Source organism: Leptonychotes weddellii, chromosome 6 (assembly GCF_054177405.1).
Source record: "Leptonychotes weddellii isolate Sample4059 chromosome 6, ASM5417740v2, whole genome shotgun sequence".
NCBI lineage: Eukaryota > Metazoa > Chordata > Mammalia > Carnivora > Phocidae > Leptonychotes > Leptonychotes weddellii.
Window position 1 is genome coordinate 131,181,071 of NC_138374.1, and position 19,564 is coordinate 131,200,634.

The 19,564-nt window shown below is 45.1% G+C and overlaps 1 protein-coding gene across 2 annotated transcripts in view; it reads right to left on the reverse strand.

Annotated features, from left to right (window-relative positions):
• Positions 1-19,564, reverse strand: part of PBX1 (PBX homeobox 1) — a 260,589-nt gene that overhangs the window by 26,673 nt on the left and 214,352 nt on the right. Inside the window, exons 6-9 of one of the 2 annotated variants that reach the window (XM_081825228.1) lie at positions 17,000-17,135; positions 12,783-12,942; positions 5,816-5,928; positions 4,354-4,443 (exon numbers count right to left, since the gene is read on the reverse strand). In XM_081825228.1, the coding sequence (XP_081681354.1) occupies positions 4,354-4,443; positions 5,816-5,928; positions 12,783-12,942; positions 17,000-17,135 (499 nt within the window). The remainder of the gene's footprint in view (positions 1-4,353; positions 4,444-5,815; positions 5,929-12,782; positions 12,943-16,999; positions 17,136-19,564) is intronic. The other variant, XM_081825229.1, reaches the window with a different exon arrangement.

Below are 19,564 nucleotides of genomic sequence, written 5' to 3' on the forward strand. Positions count from 1 at the left end.
GATCTTGGGGTCATGGGATCGAGCCCCATGTCGGGCTTTGTGCTCAGCGGGGAGTCTCTACGGTATTCTCTCTCTCCCTCCCCTCCTCTCTCTCTCTCTCTTTCATAAATACATAAATAAAATCTTTTATAAAAAGGAAGACAAGAAACTTTTTGAATCAGAAACACGATGTATTTGTGGGTTAGTAAAGCATTTAAAATAAAAATCATTTCCAGATACTTTACTACTATGTAAGATGTGGCTATTGGTTACTAAATAAATACACTTTCTAAATTCAGTGGCAACTTGTCTTCTCCTACCTGATGTATTCATCAGTCAACATGTTCTGAGCAACTAATGCAGGCATTTAGGAAATACATGGGAGTGGAGGACACGAAGACCAATTAAGTCTGTCTGTTCACGTATCTGTAATACAAGAGAATGTGTGATAAAGCGCAGAGAAGCAGGGAAGAAGGGCTTAGGAGGATAACCTGGGCAGCCAGGAGGAACTGGCTGTTGGAGCGAAAGTATGATTTTGAGAGTGGGGAGGCATGGGGAAGGTGGCACAGGAATGAAGGACATTTACGTAGATGGCAGCCAGGTGCAAATGTAAGGGGGATGTGCGCAACCAGGTACAGATGAACTGACCATGTTGCCCAGCACCGACATTTTGCCTGGATGTCAGGGGGGGTGAGGTAGAAGGGCAGGCAGATCAGGACCAGGGTGCGGGAGACTCTGAGTGTCAGACTTGGGGTCTGATCTTGCTTAGGTAGGCAACAGACAGGTGCTGGTGATTTCTGGGCAAGGAATGGCTGAATTCAGAGGGTGTGTGCAGGAGAAAGGAGACATTGAAGTCAGTAACAGTAATGAGAAAATGATCACAATGGCCAAGCCGATGAACTATTCTAGAACTAGGACAGTGGTAGTGAGAAACGAAAGAGGAGAATGAACGTGAGAGCTGAGTGATCTAAGCCTGTCTGATTGACAGGGAAGTGCAATAACCTCCCTCCATTACTCAGAGCCACTCTAACCTGCGAAGTACTGCCCATTGTCATCTGAGAGCACAAAGGACTTACAGATGTATAATTTCATGCTTGCCGCCGCTAACGAAGGGGGTGTTTAAGACTTGCACAACTCTACATCCTTGTCCAAAGCGTATCTTTCCATCAGAAGAGAAAAAAGTGACAACCATGTCCTAACCAATCCTCACTAGGAACTGCCTACTGTGAAAACCGCTCACACAAGAGGAGAAAAAAAGGTCAAATTAGAAAGTTATCGCTTGGGGGCGCCTGGGTGGCTCAGTTGGTTAAGCGACTGCCTTCGGCTCAGGTCATGATCCTGGAGTCCCGGGATCGAGTCCCACATCGGGCTCCCTGCTCAGCAGGGAGTCTGCTTCTTCCTCTGACCCTCCTCCCTCTCATGCTCTCTGTCTCTCATTCTCTCTCTCTCAAATAAATAAATAAAATCTTTGAAAAAAAAAAAAAAAAAGAAAGTTATCGCTTGTAACATTTCATCCTGCATTCATGTAGAACCATTTCTGCTTTGCCAAGCCCTTTCCTACTTATTTTCTCATTTTTCCTAAAGCAGCCCTTGGGGTATTAATAAAGCGTGGGAATTACTGGCCCCGTTTTACCGAAGAGAGGTACAATGCCTGCCCTCGAACACACGGGACCGACCAGGCCCGGAGTCTCCCAGCTCCTCCTGATCTTCCACGCCTTCACCACGTGGGCTCAGTGAAAGGCGAGGAAGTGGTCTGAACTTCATGGGATTTAAAATAGACACTGGTTGGATAAGATATGGGTGCTATGAAAACCCAGCCAGGGGAGCAGATAAAGGCTGCCCAGAAAATGTCCTCCACCGAGTGAAACACAATCCAGAGTCCAGCTGGGAATTCCATTGCTGCCTTGGGTTTATGAATTGTTTATTTTTATTTCTTGGCTCGAACCCTTCATTCCTGCCCTTGTCTCTTGTCATCTCCCTCCTTCCCCCTCTCTTTCTTCTCCTGGAAGCCAGAGCCCGGCTCCGCACATACACACACGTCCGCGTTGAACACCACTGTCTAAAAACACAGCTCGCTCTAAAAAGCTTCATCTCCTGCAGGTGGCACAATTTAAAAATTTAAAATGGACACCCAAGGAACATACCATATCACGATCAGCCTTCGAATCATTTACCCTGCTTATTAAAGACCCAGAAATAAAATAAACAGAGTTCCCAGCGGAAAAGAAATAAACACACAGTGAGAGATTCTTGAGAGTGGCATTTTCAAGCCCAGTTTCTGTGGTAAGCTTATGTAATCAGACATAATTGTCTGCACATGTCTGGCTACAATCTTTCAGAAATGATTCCCAGTCCACCTGATAGCGTCAGAGGGGTCAGTGTTGACCCCCGCAGAGTCTGAGCGCCACCCTCTTCTGCACTATCCAATTAGGAAGCGAGGATGCCACAGAGCAGAACTGTGAGCCCATTTCCTGCCTACTCGCATAGACTTTCTGCAGCTCATATTCTCCTCCCCACACTCTGGTACTTTCCTCTTGTCTTCCACTTATACAGAGCAAAGCTTTTTCTGGAAAAATCTTTTGAGATAGAAGATGTATCTCAAAATGACTCAGAAAACACATAAATGCATATGTGCGTAAACTGCCCACCGCACCCCCCCTCCCCCGACAAGCACAGAGCAACCTCATTCGTCTGGGGTCCGTTTTTGAGAACATACTTCTCCACCACAGTATCTTGTGTTTTTCTAAGCAGGCTTCCAGCAAGCCAGCCATTAACATGGTAATTATAATTAGCATAAGCACAAGAAGAGAAGAATGCCTCTGCTCTGGAAAATCCTTTCTGGAAAAGTGACAGGATTGCCCAGAGTACATTCAACAGGGTTAGCTTTGACCTCCTCCATCTCCTGCCAGACAAGGACTTGATAAATATCATACAAATTCAGAGGGGATTCTGCCTAAAGAAGGTAGAAAATAAAGCGCTCCTAATTGGCCGGGGCCTTAAAAAGTCACCAAGACACTTAGGACCTGGTACTTGACTCTTCTCTGACATCCTGACTGAGTAGCTAGCTACGCCATGTTTGAACGCTCTGATGACGCGGAATTCTTGACTTCCAGAGGCAGCCAATCCCTTCTCTGGACGACTCTGACTGGGAGAAAGGCTCATCGAAGGTCGAAGTGAGAGGTGTTTCTCTGAATCTTCTTAGTGCTCCTATCCTTGCCCCGCTTAGATCACTCATGACGAATCCAATCTTTCTCACAAATAGCATGTCTAAAACTACTATATACCACCCACAGCTTCTCATTTATGGGCTAAGAATTCCTAATTCTTGCAACCAGTCCTCGTGATGAACCTGTTGGTATTCTGTTGATTCCTTCCAGTCTCGCCTGAGTCGTGTCTGATTTGACCAATGCAGGGTCGAAGGAGCCCTCACCTCCCCCACTGCACACACTCTACCTCAATTAGTATAGACTAGGATGACATTAACACGTCACGCCTGCCTTTCCTTCATCCCATCCCCAATTCATTTGAATCATAACACGAGAAACAAACAACCACAACAAAATCATCACCATCAATCAACCGCAGTTTTCTTCTATAGTTCTGAGCCAATGGTTCTACTGGAGCCTCCTGCGACCTCTAAAAGCCCAGGAAATGACCCCTGATGTAAAGAACAGCCTCCTTTTCCAGGCTGCCTCTTGCCCTCGCTTGCTGTCACCGCTGCTGAGATAGCGGACGATTGATCTGAGAAATCAAGTTGGATTGCTGTCCCAAATCTACATTCGGTTCTCCTTGTGTCTGTCTGATCGATTTCACTCTGTGCGACACAGCTTGTCGCTATGAATTTTCATGCTAGTCAGAAGCCGCCAGCGCGCCCAAGAACGAGGAGAGGGTCCCGGCGCCCCTCCCCGTCCCTTCCACGTCCCCAGCCTCGGCGTTAATTTCTTTCTGGTTTCCGTCCTTAGCCAGACTGGAGAAAGGTGCTTTTTCAGACCACAGACCTGGATGCAGTGGATCTGGGCTACCGGTTTTCCTGCCCGGGGTCCCCGGGCCCCGGCTCGTGGTGACATTTCCGACCGCTGTTGTGTCACCTGTTCAGCAGGCGCCTCTCAGCTGCACGCGAGTGGCCGCAGGTGCCGGGTGGACACTGATTGGGTGTGACAGCCCTCGACGCCAGCTGCCCGCGTGCAGCCTGCCCGTCGTCACTTGCTTGCGGGGAGAACACCGCCGATGGCGTGGCCGATACGGAAACGAGAAACTAGGGGACGGTAAAGCTAAGAGAAGTCCTACTAAGTGGCATTCCGAGCCCTACGGCTTTGAAATAATTGGTTATGAGAGAATAAAAACAAAAGGGGTGGGGGAGCCTTGTTTTCTTACACTGATGCCCTGCGGACTGTACATCTGACTGGCTGCGAGTCCGTCACTGTATCCTCCTGTCTGGCTGATAACATGGCGAAGGGTATCCACCTAAACAGATGAACAACAACAGAGAGGAGATTAGTCAGGGAGATGCAGGGGGAGGGAGGCAGAGCATCATCACGCAAGCTACCGCGTGGGCATGCCGGACCGACACAGTCCTGGCCGAGGTATCCTTCCCGGGAGGGGGCCGCTGGGAGGAGGCCGGCCTCTCTAGCTGCCACATCCGTTTTCCTTTCTGAGTTCAGTCAGTGAGACAGGAACACGGTCAAAGGCACCTGGGATGCCCACCACTGAAACTAACCCACAGTGCTGCAGGAGACGGCGGGGGCTGGAGGGCAGGGGGCAGTGAGAGGGTGCAGAGTGAAGGAGCTCCCCCGCCCCGGAGAGATCACCCTACATCGCTTCACCCTATGCAAGTCCAGGCTCTGTCTGGAGGGGGCTTGGGCAGCCGCCTCCCAGAGAGAGCAGTATGTGACTAACACTGTCCTTGTGAGGACTCAGATGATGGCTAGCTGTGTGGTCGCTCGACCAGATTGACCACGGCTCCTCATACTTGTCCCCAGGCCGTGTTTCCTGAATCACTGGCCAGGTGGTTTCTTCCAGGCGTGAGGTGCTTCCTGTTGCACATGCAGGGTGGGAGACTGGGCTAATGGGGCTCAGAACTTCCCTAGCCATCTGACCCAGAGCATTCGACTTGACCCTCTCACGGCAGGCTCTGTGCTGAGACAGTAGGCTGGCTTCCTGAGATGTAGTAAAGGCAGGCTGTTCGCTAATGGGCACCAAGGGTTTACACCACACGACCTGACTTCGCTTCCCAACATGGGCTCTGACTCTTGACCAGAAACCCAAGTCCCTCAAGGATGATTGAGAAGATGAGTTTAGTCAACCTGGCCAGGTGTTTTTAAAGCTTGAAACGAAAATAGGAGATACAAAGGTATTTGCCTACTCATCAATTACCTCCTTATTTGGCAAATATGGAGTGTGGGAAACCCACAAACAAGAGGGAGACCTGCAACGTCAGACAACGGACTGAACTCCTCCTCCCTCTCCCTTCAGCAAAGAAAGAATACTCTGGTTCTACGTGCCCGATGGGCCTTGACCACCTCACCCTGTGCTTGCTTCTCTCCTGCTTTCCCAGTGTGGCTGACAAGCCAGAGCCAAATGCATTCACAAAGTGTGGACGAGATTTCCCATGACCATGGCTGTCTTTGGTTTGGTTTTGTCGTTGGCAAGATTTTGTTTCTACATTTCCCTCTCTCTCTCCCCCTTTCTCTGTTCCTCTCTTTCTCTCTCTCCCTCTCTCACCCTCTCCCTCGCTCTCTCTTCCTCTCTCTCTGGACAGGACTGGCAAGTGCCAATACAACCGAGGGCTCTTGGACTCCAATGCATTCACCTGGTGGCACATTGGCTGGGTCCCTACCTGTGACTGCACGTTGGCTCCAACCTGGGCCCCTTGGTAAGAGTCCCCATTGAGTGACTGCACGCCCATGAACAAATCTCCAGAGTTTGACATGTTAAAAGAACTGGAAGAACCTGGAAAGGAAAGAGTGAGGCACCTGAATCACAGAAAGGAAAAGGCTCAACCCCTGCAACTAACAGCCAAGAGGAAGAATGACATGCAAAGCAACCCCCCCAAATAAATGCTAAAATAAAAATAACATCAACAGAGTCTGGTTAGTAGCATGAAGAACAGAGCAAGCAATAAAGGGTGCATATCGCTCATGTTATGTGAAGCCACATCTTACTGCAAGTTGCCAATAGGACTGTGTCCCCTTAACGACTTCAAGCTGAGAAAGGGAGTATTTATTCGCATTTATTCTTCTCAACTTAGTCTATCTGAATTGGAAATGGTCTCCAGGACCTCTCTTTCATGCCCGCAAAATTCTAGGGGTTGCCAGGGGACCACAAGCTGAAGAATATGGGCTAGTCAATGGTACTTCCGTCACCATGATGGAGCACACGAGCTATTCGGCTGGTTTCCAAATATGCTATTGCCAACCCATCTGCCCTCACATGGGAAGCAGCCCTGGTGAGGGAGGGTGGGGAGTGCACGAAGGCAATGCCACACATTAGGGCTGGCCCCGGGATGGGGAGTCCATTGACATTCCTGATTTCTAGAAAGAAGGTTAAGCTCCTTGCTGGGTGGCAAGCAGCCCAAGAGAGGCTCAAGGACTGCAAGAAGAATGTGAGAATGGTGACGTCTTCCCTTGCCACCTGCTATTATGGAGGAACATGAAACAGAATAATGGGCCCGGAATTCTGAAGCATGCATGAAATATGAAATGCTAATAATAACACGATAATAATAAAAGTGGGCCTCAAGAAGAGCAGTCAACCATCTGCTTTTCCCTCCCAGAGAAGAAGCCTTCTCCCACATAGTTAGCCTTCAGGCAGCACCCAGGTTGCACTGTGATAAACCCAGCCCACCCTCAGCCTCAACACAAGGGCGTGGAGAAGCTTCTTATTATTCTGAAGTCATCGTGCAGCTCAGCGCATTAGGAAAGAAAGCTCAACGTGCAGGGTTTGGTTAAAACATGACATTAGCCTAGAAAAGGAGAGACCTTAGGGACCCAGGTCAGTTCCACTCTATTTCCAACTCTGTCTTGCTCAAATTGTGCTCTTGTCCTAACATTTTGACAGCCATCATCCATGCGGGATCACCCAGCAATGATGCCCCAGCTCTGACACTTTCTTAATCTCCCAAGGTAGGGAACTGCGCTCTCCTAGAGGTCTATCTCCTGGAGCTCAAGAGAAGGCTTTTTCTGTGCCGTAAAAGAATCACTTCACCAGCAATGAATTCTGCACTCTGCCACTCTGCTCTATGCTGAACTGCTCATAGGATCCTCATACTTCCAAGGAGGGAGCCATTCTGAAGAACCAAATGGCTCACTTGGGGAGATCCTCAAGGTAGGAAACATCTCTGTTTTTCTCTGTTTTGGGGATGTCCACCCACACGCAGGAACTAGCTAGCTCTTGTGCTACATAAGCTGATCCTCCACACTCTGTTGTCATGGGAAGAAGGGAACGCTTTCTTTGTGGGGGCGGGAGGGCGACTCGAGCCGGCCTGCATGTCCTATCCACATCCTTCTCAACCTTTCTTCTTATCAGAGCTACAACCTAAATAATGAGAGCCATTTTGTCATCATTCTTACAACACATGCTCACATTTAGATGGCATCAGAACCAGGAATTGTTAGCTCCAGGACCCCAAATTATAATTGTTTATATAATATCAGAACTTTTTGCCCCCCAAGAGTATTCAGTTTGATGCCCAGATACTTTCTTTCTCTCCCAAATACCACGTAGTAAACCCACACTCCTTATGCCTGGCTGACGGTTTGCTGGAAATGAGCACGCAGACTGAGAAATGGGAGAAACCCCCAAAGGGCTGCATTGGTGCCAAGGAACATGGCGTCCATGGAACCATGAAGGTATGGGATGTGCCATTTACAAGATACACACTGCAACTGACACAGATGATTTAAAAATATATGTGCATAGATAAATTGTAAACATGTCTGGCTACCTAACATACATAGAGATAAATATGTGCATATCAATGGCCTTCACGTACAAATGCACTTGAATCAGAGTAATTGCAGGAATCGTCCCTGTGCTCTTGCCTTGGCTATTCTGGCACTTTGTTGTCTCTGTACGGCCCTGTATTACATGACCACGGCTTCCGACTCTCTGATAAGTAACTAGAAGCAGGGATGGCTCTGAGAAGAGGCCAGGGGCCACGGACACCACAAGAAAGCAGACAGAAGCCCGTGCAAAACTCGAAATAAGGAGAAGACATGTTCTTCATTGGGCACTGGAAGGGAGAAAAAACTTATCACAAAATGGACAACTTCCTGAGAAGGACGTATCCTTGACAGAGAGCGAATGGGCTGTCTTGGAGGTGCTGCGAGGTCTCAAAGAACCCCGACGGAATTACCTGGCTTGCGGAGGAGGTCCGTCAAGAACCTCAGCGGCAGGTGGCTGGAAAGTCATCAGCAATTACTGGAAGCACATTTTAAGATGTGCTCACCAGTTAAAAGGTTCTGAGTTTGGAGTGGGAAGGGAGGCAGGTGGCTCGTGTAAGCTGTCACCCAGACATCTGGGACACGTACGGAGCTAAAGCTGCACTCCGCGGGAAACAACGGATCACCTCTGGATCCTAGTGCACTGGTTCCAGCAAATATGATGATGTGGAGATGTGCTAACATCCATTTTCACAAGGTCATTTCCTGAAGGCTGCATTTCTACTCTAAAGAGTCTTTAGGAGACTTCAATTTGTTCAGGGAAAAAATAAAAATAAAACAACAATTCACTTCATCATCACCCAAAAACCCCAGAATACTAATGATAAAATCTGAACTTAGAGCAAGGTTTCTGGACATGGGTACTATTGACGTTTGGGGCTGGAAAAGGGCTCATCGTGGAGGAACATTCTCTGTACCGCAGGATGGTGGTCAGCCACATCCCTGGCCTCTAGTCACCGGAGGCCAGTAGTACCTGCCTCCCAAAACCCTGACGACCAAATGTCCCCTGAGGTACCAGTTCACCCTGTTGAGAACCAATGACGTAGAATAAGAGAGGCTTTACTTTTTCTTACTGAGGAACTCAAAGGGTTTAAAAGGATTGGCTTGTTATTCCTCGGAGCATTTTTATGAAGCAGATGTATGACAAGTATTGCCTTCATTTTGCAGTTTTGAAATCAAGGCTCCTGAGAGACTGGGTGGCAGCCGATCAGACTAGACTCTCAACACCATTTGGAGGCTCAAAAGATGGAGCCTCTTTGCTAGATACAACTTCATTACGTCTCCAGCTTGCTTCTCTTATCTTCCATGATTATTCCCCTTCCAAACTCCAAAAATCATTGTTACTTTCTACCCAGGACAAGGCCCAAGACAGAAAGGCTGTCTGGTTCGACGGGAAACCCCTTTAGAAAGTGCACATGGCAAGGTTCTAGAGTTCCAATTCTGGCAGGCTGTGTTTTCATTTTCTACTTAGAAATTAAGGGAAGAAAGAGCACAGCAGAAAACATCCATGGGATACATTCTTTCACTTGGTTTAAAAAAAAAAAATTCTAAGAGTTCCTATGGATTTACTAAGTGTCAGCCAACCTCCCTGGATGTGTTACCTCCTCTCTAACTGTGTGTATTATATACATAAACTTCTCTTAGGAAGCCAGAATCTAGGGGGTTTTAATATGATCATCTTCCCCCAATCCAGAAAAGTGCCAAACCTTCTATTAGGGGTGTGACAAATTATGTACAAGGGCTTGCCCCTAACTAAGTAGTGCCAGAAGAAAAACTTTCATGGTCGAGCCTGCCGATGTCCTTGATACACACACACAGAGCCAGCAAAGGAAGATTCAAAGCGGGGGAGGGAGTCCTGAGCCTCAGTAAGCCTGTGATTGCTTCGCTAATCACAGAACCTAATCAAATATCAATGTCAATGCTATGCCACAGCAAACATCTGCAAGGCCCAAGCCAATTTCCTTCTTGGATGCTAAAATGTTCTCCAGAAGATAACCCAACCTTCCAAAAGGGGCCCCGTTTTTCTGAGACCTTACTCCTGCTTTTCTAAGTTCATCAAAAATAGAAATGAGAATGTGTCCCTGTAGGTGGCTGCAGAAGTATGGACCCAAGGTTATAACGATTGCTTCAAATGGCCCCCATTTTTGCTTCTTTTTTTTCCTGAAAACTTAATTTTCTTCTCTTCCTTCTATTCTCTCTCTTTGTTCCAGCCATTCTGCCCGACTCTGCTGGTGTCAAATATGAAGCATGCCAAGTATCTCTCTTTACATGCTTGCTCGTCCCCCACGGGTCCTCGCCCGAAGTGATTTTAATGAATTATGCTTAAGGAAATAGAAGATCAGGCATATATCAACAACTAGGAATATTCAGAAGTGACCTAAATAAAGACACTGAAGAACTGCTTGTCCACACAAAAGCCTCTAGAGGGAAGAAGATTTACTTGCCAAGTATCTTCTTTGCAATAGAAATGAGTATGTATATTTAGTAAAGCTTCTGGGAAAGAAAAAAATACCCTGCTTCAATATTAAGGATATAAAAAGTTCCCAGGTTCCAGAACTCTTAGACTTCCAACTCAGCCAAAATATATTTTCACATATTAACCTCTTATTTAAAACTTGTATCTATTTCAGTGATCCTTTACCCTTTGGAATAATCAAGGACCTAATACGCAACATCATAAGCACCCTATGTGAAAAGTTTGAACACTTTAAAGTTCTCACTTCATCTGTGCAATGCTTTGGGTTGTGATAAGAGCAAAAGAAAATACAGAAAAGCCAGTGTATAACTTTTCTGCTAAAACGTTAATGAATGAAAATCCCACGCTATTGCACATACACAATAGTATTTTCTTTTGTCTCTACTGTAAAAAAAAAAAAAAAAAAAAAAAGCACTACAAAGGGTTCCTCTGCATATTATTTCCAACAATTTAGGCACAACTGGAAGGCTTAGCTCAAATTTTCCATAATAATTTACTTTGTGCTTAGAATAGTCACCTAAGTTTAAGCTAGCAGAAAAATTCTTTAGAAAACTGTAATCATTGACTGACATTCCAAGAGAGCCAAAATAATTCTTAAACACAGAGTGGGGGGTTAAAATGCTTACTTTTCTCTTTTTAAGTGCTTTAGAAAAGAATAAAAAGTTACGGCTTTAGTAATGAAGGGAGTGCACAGGGCCCTTCTAGGGACTAGTCATAAATCATGCTCAACCATCTGCAATGCAGATATATCAGGGACAGGAAAAAGTCATTTTGATATCTGTTTTGCGTTATGACAACCTTTGCAGGAGTGGTGAGTGTGTTTTTGCTAATGTTGACAGGACTGTACTTCTTCCAAGACAAGTGAACACGTCTGCCTAGCAGCGCGATTCAACCAGTGTTGCCGGGAGTCTGAAATGCTTAATAGCTGACCAGATGGGGAAGAAGGAAACTCTCTGGTTACTGAGCCTCTTAGCCTTTATCCTTTGTCAATCATGCCAGGAGGGGGAGAGAAGGAAATACACACACACAAACCTCAAAAAGTAAATATGCTCCTCAGAGTTACCCAACCTGGTGTGCTAGGAAAAATATATAACCAGACAATTCACTACACTGTCTTACCACGTCCATGCTTACAAAGCCCAGGCCACTCTTCATGCATGATTCCATTTAAACAAAAGAAGGCCATGGTGGTACAGCCCAGTGACTTGGGAGAACCTTATAACAAATTAGGGCATCTAGAAGCTCACAGAAGACGTTAGAGTGTGGAGCCTTACAGGCCTCCAGTAACAATCCACCATAAGGTAGAAAGAGAATTTATTTTAGTGAACAAATAAGCTTCGAGGTCAAAGGCACTTCCCAGAAATGTTAGAAATTAGATTTTTAATCATCTTATGGTCAAACACATTTAAATTTGCGACCCTTCAAGTTGGAGGCATCCGTTTTCTTAGATGTGCATCCCACCCCCAAAATCAATGCAGCTGGTTCATTATAATGAATAATCTGAGACCAAAATTATTTAATAAGGAAGTATTTCTGGGTTTCCCTTACCAAAAAAAAAAACCCAAAAAAGTACCAACACGCCTTCCATAGCATACAAACACTAAGGTTATCGTTTATGTATTATCGACTATGTTTTTGTGTGTGTGTGTGTGTGGAAATTCAGAACTGGTGGTACTAGGCAAACCCCAAAATATATTATGTGTTAGCCTAAGCTCTGAAGTTAGTGACATAATGCACATTTACTAAAATAAAACCAGGGGCAGAACACATGACTAATATTATAATAGGAAGACTGGAATCTAAATAATGTGAATTAATGACCAGCAATGTTCTTCATAGTTTACATAAAGAAACCAACAAAATGAAACAGTGAAGAAAAGCAACTCTAAACAATGTACAGCAGTCATCCCAGTCTGGCTTTGCAGACCAGAGCATTATAATGAGGAATATTCCTGCAGAGAATGTATGCTAGCAGGTCACCCAAACAGTATGTGATGGGAACAGCAAAATAGACAAGGATAAAAACTTTATATGAACCAGACTAAATGCCAGAGCCCCCAAGGGACTATGTCCAAGTATTAGATGTAGCTCACTGTCATCTTGGAAAGGAGAATGTGAAGGTCTTTTCATCAAAACCAGCCAATTTGGGTCTGTTCAACTTAAACACATTAGCGCAAACCTCCAGACAAGCCCATCTTATAAATAGTAAAACACACTGCTCTTTGGAAATGAAAGGAAACGCCCCAAGCGGCATCGACAACAAAAAGGGACAATCAAATGCGTAAGTCAACCAATCGGAAACCTAAAGAATGAAAAGAAAACCCCAGTGTAGGAAAAGCAAGTACAAAAATGGAGCACGATCCCCCCAAATCAAAGAAGAAACTAACCAGCTGAGTTAGGAGTCGAGGGTGAGTTAGCTTGGCTTCCATGGGCTGACACATTGGTAGCAGTGACAGCCGTTTTGGCAGCATAAATATTGGCTTCCTCTTGAAATTTACCTATGTTCTTCTTGTACCGGATTCGCTTATTTCCAAACCAGTTTGATACCTGGAGCAGTTAAAGAGAAGAGGAGAAAGTTAACATTCTGTCCTGCGCAAACATCTCAGAGGAAAAGGAAGGTACTGGGAGGGCTGGAGGCAGGCTGCACGGGCTGATCCTAATTCTCATTTTGAAACACCAATGAGAAGATCTGAAGGAAGGGCACCGAGAGGGACCCTTGCACACAACGCAGTTCTCCTGCTTAATACAACACCATTTAGCAAAAACAATGCAGCAGAACATCCTACGGAGGAGCTGCTCATTTGGATTTGGATTTGGACAATTTTAGTTTAGGACAAGCATTTTAAAATTGCTTACCTCTTGAGAACACGACACCAAAATAAACAGCATTTCAGGAGAAATGTTACTTATCAACGCTAACACTGACTTTGAGCAATCAAGAGGCACAGACTTGTAATCATCCATACAAATCCGTATCAACATACAGGTGCTCTCACTGAAGGATTAATTTCAAATTTTTAGAAGTTGAATAATTGCTAATATGGACTAGATTCTTAGCTGCAGGTACTGTGGACCTTAGGATCAAGATAATCTGATCGGATAGTTTTCACCAAGTATTTTGAGCAAAGCTTGATGTTATCTACAGGAGGAAAAACTGAAGCATAGCAGAGATTAGTCCTTTGAATTCCAGGCTTTAAATGTTAAAGCCAATACACAAAATAAACCTAATTTACTTTTACTTGTTAATTTATTTCCTTCATGTGGCTCACAGCAGCCGTCCTGGCTTCATTCTGCATCCCCGTTCCCTTTATACCAAGACCCCTGCCAGACACAAGGGGCGACGCAGTTAAATTCAAGTTTTACCCCCGTCATTCCTGCCTTACGAGGAACGCTTTACACCCCATAGTCCAGATGTGATTTCAAACTAAAATGTTGTTTTTTTTTTTTTTTTTTAATAAAATTACAAAACAAACTATGAAGCTGGTGAGGGAAGAGAAAGTTGGTAACACATGTACCACAGCTGACACGTAGTTTCTCTTTACCCGAACAATGGCCGATAAAGGACGTTTTTGTAAAACCGCAGTTACCTTTTAAATGCATTAGCAAAAGTTAAAAATCCTATAAGGTAAGCCCTCCTCTGCCTGTGTGGCTTACGCTACGGGAGGGAATGCCAAGCCTTTGTTATCAAAACCAAACCATACCATTGCAGTATTAGTAAATGAGAGGAGAAAAATTCAATGAGAAATTGCTTGAGTCATTGTAAATGCTGGTGCCTACAGGAGAGCAAGGGCCATTTTAGGACCACTGCATATCTAATTCCATTCCCAAACTCATGCTTTCCTTGTTATAACTTTCACTATTCGTATGACGGAGAGGAAAAGAGGCAGGGAGATTTTTCTAAGGTAACTGGATGTGTTGGAAAAAAGGGGGAAAGATGAAGGTAGTTTGGGGGGACTTTAGAGAAGGAAAGAAATGCCTGAGGTCTAGTTAAATAAGCTACTTGAGAAGACGAGAAGGAACATGTTGTGGGAGTGAGTCTCTTCTCAACGAGAAGAACAGACGGGTGGGCAAGATGCTTGGTCAGTTCAGGCATTCCCTACATGGCCCACGAGGTGATACTGGATGTCCTGAGCCATGTACATAATCAGTGCTTTCATTAATTAACTTGCTGTTCATAGTCACGGAAGGTCTGCCATGTGCTAGGCACTAGGGACACAAAGAGGACAGACACAGTCTGAGACAGGTAATACGGAAAAAATAATCAGTTCTCTGGGGAGAGTTTGATCACATTTCAAACATGTTAAGTTTGAAGAGCCCAGGCAGAGCCATGGCAAAGTCCAGTGGGAAGGAAGACACATGAGTCAGTCTTAACTGACTGAGCCACCCAGGGGCCCCAAGATGGGGGGGCAATTATTAACCAAAAAAACTGACAAAAACAACAAAAAACCCAAAAAACAAAAAAGAAAGGAACAGCCCCAAAATGGCTACAATAAAAAAAGTCCAAAATCGGGATCCCCTAGATTTGGGAACTTAAGGGAGATTTAATAAATCATGTGGTCCAACAAACCATGATTGGCAGATGGGACAACTAGGACCCAAAAAGAGGGAGTTCCCTAAAATCTCACAGTTGACTCCTGACAAAAACATGTTCCTAGACAAATGCTTTTGTTATTGTATCATATCATACTGTCTCCCAATGGGACTTGTTTGGCAACAGCGGAACAGCTCTGTTGTAGTTGGGAGGGAGTCATGTGATGGGGAAGGAAGAATGGCATGGCCTTAGGGTGGGTGAAGCAAAGCGAAAGGTGATACAGTATGTAAATATTCATTTTAATGGACAAACTATGTGCACCTGAGTTTCCATAACAAAGGAAGTGAAAGTTGCTGGAACAGGCCGGGATTCCATCTTTGATCTAGATAGAATACAGACTAACTCCAGAACAGTTCCTTCTACCTTCAATAGGGATTTAGAATTCTGAATCCCAGAATTAGAATTCAGACAGTCTAGTGATTTAGTTCTACTTTAGAAGCAGAAGATTCCATGTATCAAATTTACTGATGGTCAGTTAGTGATATGGTTCATGCCTGGAACCATTCCTCAAACAGGCAGCAAATATCAAAAACCATCAAATATCTTTTCTTGTGGACAAGGGATCTAAAGTTGGACAAGAATGGTTAGAGACCTAGATAAAACCAGGTGACCGGAGTTTGACCACTCATGTTCTGCTTTCCTAGGGTTAAGACTGGAACAACCTTCACCTGGGTCAAAGCACCTGCGGAAGGTCTGAGTTGAAAGGGTTGGTGTTTCCAAGGCTGCTGCAAAATCCCCCACAGCCTGTTGGGGAGGCCCTGGTGAGCTCTTCATTGCACACACTCTGTGTGGAGGTCTATATTCTGACTGGACCTAACTGAGCTTAGCTAAGCACAGGTTGATGGGATCAGCAGGGAGTAACGGAAGCTAGGATTCAATTCAAGGAAGTACAAATGCTCAGTGTATACAAAACAGCATCTATTTTTTTTTTAAAGATTTTATTTACTTATTTGAGAGAGAGAGAGAATGAGATAGAGAGAGCATGAGAGGGGGGAGGGTCAGAGGGAGAAGCAGACTCCCCGCCGAGCAGGGAGCCTGATGCGGGACTCGATCCCGGGACTCCAGGATCATGACCTGAGCCGAAGGCAGTCGCTTAACCAACTGAGCCACCCAGGCGCCCCCAAAACAGCATCTATTTTGCTTGGAAAATGCTAAGTGAAGTTTCTTGCTACAGTAGGCTTCTTTCCCCCACCCCCTACCTCTTTTATGAAAAGGCCAGTACATATGGTCCTCTTGCATGAGACATATTTCAGAGGAAATTTCTCTGATAGCTTTCAGAACCATCATTACTGTTCTCAGCTAGAGACCAGGGGTGGTATTTGAGGTTCAGATTAAATAAGAAGTTTTGGACAGATCCCTTGAGTAGACAAAATATAAATACATATAAATATTGCCTACTTTTCTACTTCATACTAACGTTGAAGACTCCAGGTCGATAAAAATGTTTTATCATGTACCTTTCCACGTCAAAGGCATCTGTTATGGTTATCGCTCTTTGTGGAAAAGGGGCACCCAGTGACATTTTGTGCAACCATTCCAATGCAATCATAGTGACATGTTAAAATTCCCACACTCCATCAGTTACAGAGCGAGCACATCAAGAGAAGACATTTGAGTCCCTTTCCCTGAAAAGTTCCATTCACTGACTCTTTCCTGAGTTGGGCACAAGATGGACTAAGGAATGGACTGTGTTTGAGAAAAACAGTATGAGAAATGCGGATAGCTTTCCAAGGACAGGCAAGAACCTTGACCCATTTCTGAAGCAACGGAGCATTCAATGGGAAGAATCCTACCCCTGTTTGTCTACTGTACTCTACTTCTCCCACTTCTGCTGGTCCCTCTCAAGTTTGTCCAGGTACTTACCTGGAAACTCTCCTACTTAAACACCTCACGTGCTTCCCTTGCCATGTGAGGGCTTTAGCAAATGGAACCTGCAAGGCATGAAAGCTCAGTAAAGCAACACCTCTGAGAGCAGAGCCAGGCTACAGGCTGAGCCTTTGGAGGGCTCCTCACCTGGGACACTGTGATGCCACACTTCTTGGCTAGCTCCTCTTTGGCTTCCTCACTGGGATAAGGGTTGCTGAGATGGGAATAGAAATATTCATTCAGGATTTCCGTCGCTTGCTTGTTGAAGTTCCGTCTCTTCCGCCTTCATAAAGAGAAAAGAAAGAACGACAAAAAAAAAAAAAAGTTCACACCAAATACATATAAAGAGGGAGAGACGGGGATCTACTTCTGTGAAAAGACAAATTTTTGAGCAAAAAGTGGATTAGAGGAAATTTGCACCAAGGGGCTGGCTGCCAAAGCCGTCACTGAAAGTATCTGTATGCTATAGAACCAAGGTATGAATTCAGGTCTGCTTAACTACAAAACCCAACCTCGTTCTTACGTACAAATTGCCTCCTGGCAATTACAAAGACTCTGGAGGCTTCCATTAAAAATAAGTTATTATTTTCCCTTTATTCCATTCCCAGGTAAATGCATACAGAATTTTTTTAAAGGCATCTGGGGAAGAGGGTGTGGAAGGCACTGAAATTAGCCCCCTGGACTGTGTGACCTCCCACAGAAGGAGACAAGTAGCACTTTTCAAGCAAGAACAGCGGCTAAATGGTAAAACAAAAGCCCACAGAAATCTCTTTGATACACAGGTTGCTGAAAGGAAGAGAACTACTTTTTGAATAAAAGCATTTTTGTCTTTAAAAAAAAAAAGTGCTAATTGAACTAATTTAAAGTGAGAATCATTTACTACCTCCTCACGGCTAAGGCCCATAGGCAGCCGGGGGAGCTGTTTGGGGACGCCAGGCTCACAGTAGAAGCTGGTTGGCCCTCCTCAAGGTGGTGGGGACTCCATCTTTAAATTAGCTCCATTAGCACTTTGCCTTTCTTGCTTTTATCAAAAGCTTTTTCCTTATGGAAGAGATTTCCAGAACATTCTTGGTTATGCCAGGATACAGGATTTCCCAATTTAGCCCAACAGAAAGCACAGAACAGCCTCGCTAGACAAGAAATTCAGCTAATATTGTATTTTCAGGGTCCCACTTGGATTAATTAACACAATAAAGTACCTGATTTTACCAGATGAACACCATCTGTCCATAGGTATTAACCACATCTGTCCAGACTATGCCAAGCCCAAGTCACTTTCCCAAATCATGCTGAGTTTCTGGGTCACCCAGCATCAGAAATTGGGCAGAATGGATTAAAAAAAAAAGCCCAACTCAAAAAATAGGTATTTGTTAAAAGTCCTTGTCTGCTGGGAATTTGGGGGAAGATAGCCAAGCGGCCAACGTGGGCTCCAGGCCAGGCTTTAGATAACCTTTGGCTTCTTCTCTACCTAAAGAAAACAGTTGTCTTAGGCCTGGGGAACTGGACCCTGAAGGCTCCCCTAATTGGGAGAACCTCGGTTCATTCATTCAGCTGTCTGCATTAGCATCACACTGTATTTTTTGGGAGTCTTCCAACTGAGCTCAAAGGAAGCCTCCCTGGAATGAGCTGGTGGTAGAGGCCAGTGCCGACAAGCTGTTCCTGACTCTCTTCTCACACTGCTGTGCAACATTCCCTGGGTGGTCTCATCGACTCTGATGGGCTCCCTTATCACACTGCTCTCAGTGGCTGTCTCCACGGAGGGCCTTGGAAATCCCAAGATCAGGACTTTTCAGGACTTCAGGACACCTAGTGAAAATGAGACACTTCTGACCGTAAGGTTCTTTGAGCTAGACACCTGGCTTTGGCTTGAAGTGGGATCAGCTTGGTGAGTTAACATTTGTGACTTCGAGCCAATCAAAAGCCTTGGGAGTTAGGTATCTGGGTGTTTAATGTTAAGGAATGTGGAGGTTGATCGAATAGTACTGGATAAATGCAGCATTTTAGGAATGAAACCTTTTGAATCAGAGTGAGGCAAGAGTGGGAGGTGTAGGCACTCCAGACACCATTGCTAAATACCAAATGTGTTACCTCCTGCCCTATCGACTCTCCTAAGGGTCACTGCCCATCTACCACCACAATCCCCAGGCACTTCCAACACACTCTGTATCTCCAAAACTCGCATCGCATTTCACCCAAACCAGCTCCATTGTCTTCCTTCCCCACATCACCATGGATGCGGTACACTGTGTCTAATTTGTTCATCCATCCATTCATTCAAATATTTGAGTACCTAGCAGGTGCCAGAACCTAGGGGTGGTTCTTTTTTTTTTTATTATTCTTATGTTAATCCCCATACATTACATCATTAGTTTTAGATGAAGTGTTCCATGATTCATTGTTTGTGCATAACACCCAGTGCTCCATGCAGAATGTGCCCTCCTCAATACCCACCACCAGGCTAACCCATCCTCCCACCCCCCTCCCCTCTAGAACCCTGTTTGTTTTTCAGAGTCTATCATCTCTCATGGTTCGTCTACCCCTCCGATTTCCCCCGCTTCATTCTTCCCCTCCCGCTACCTCCTTCTTCTTTTTTTTTTTCTTAACATATATTGCATTATTTGTTTCAGAGGTACAGATCTGAGATTCAACAGTCTTGCACAACTCACAGCGCTTACCAGAGCACATACCCTCCCCAGTGTCTATCACCCAGTC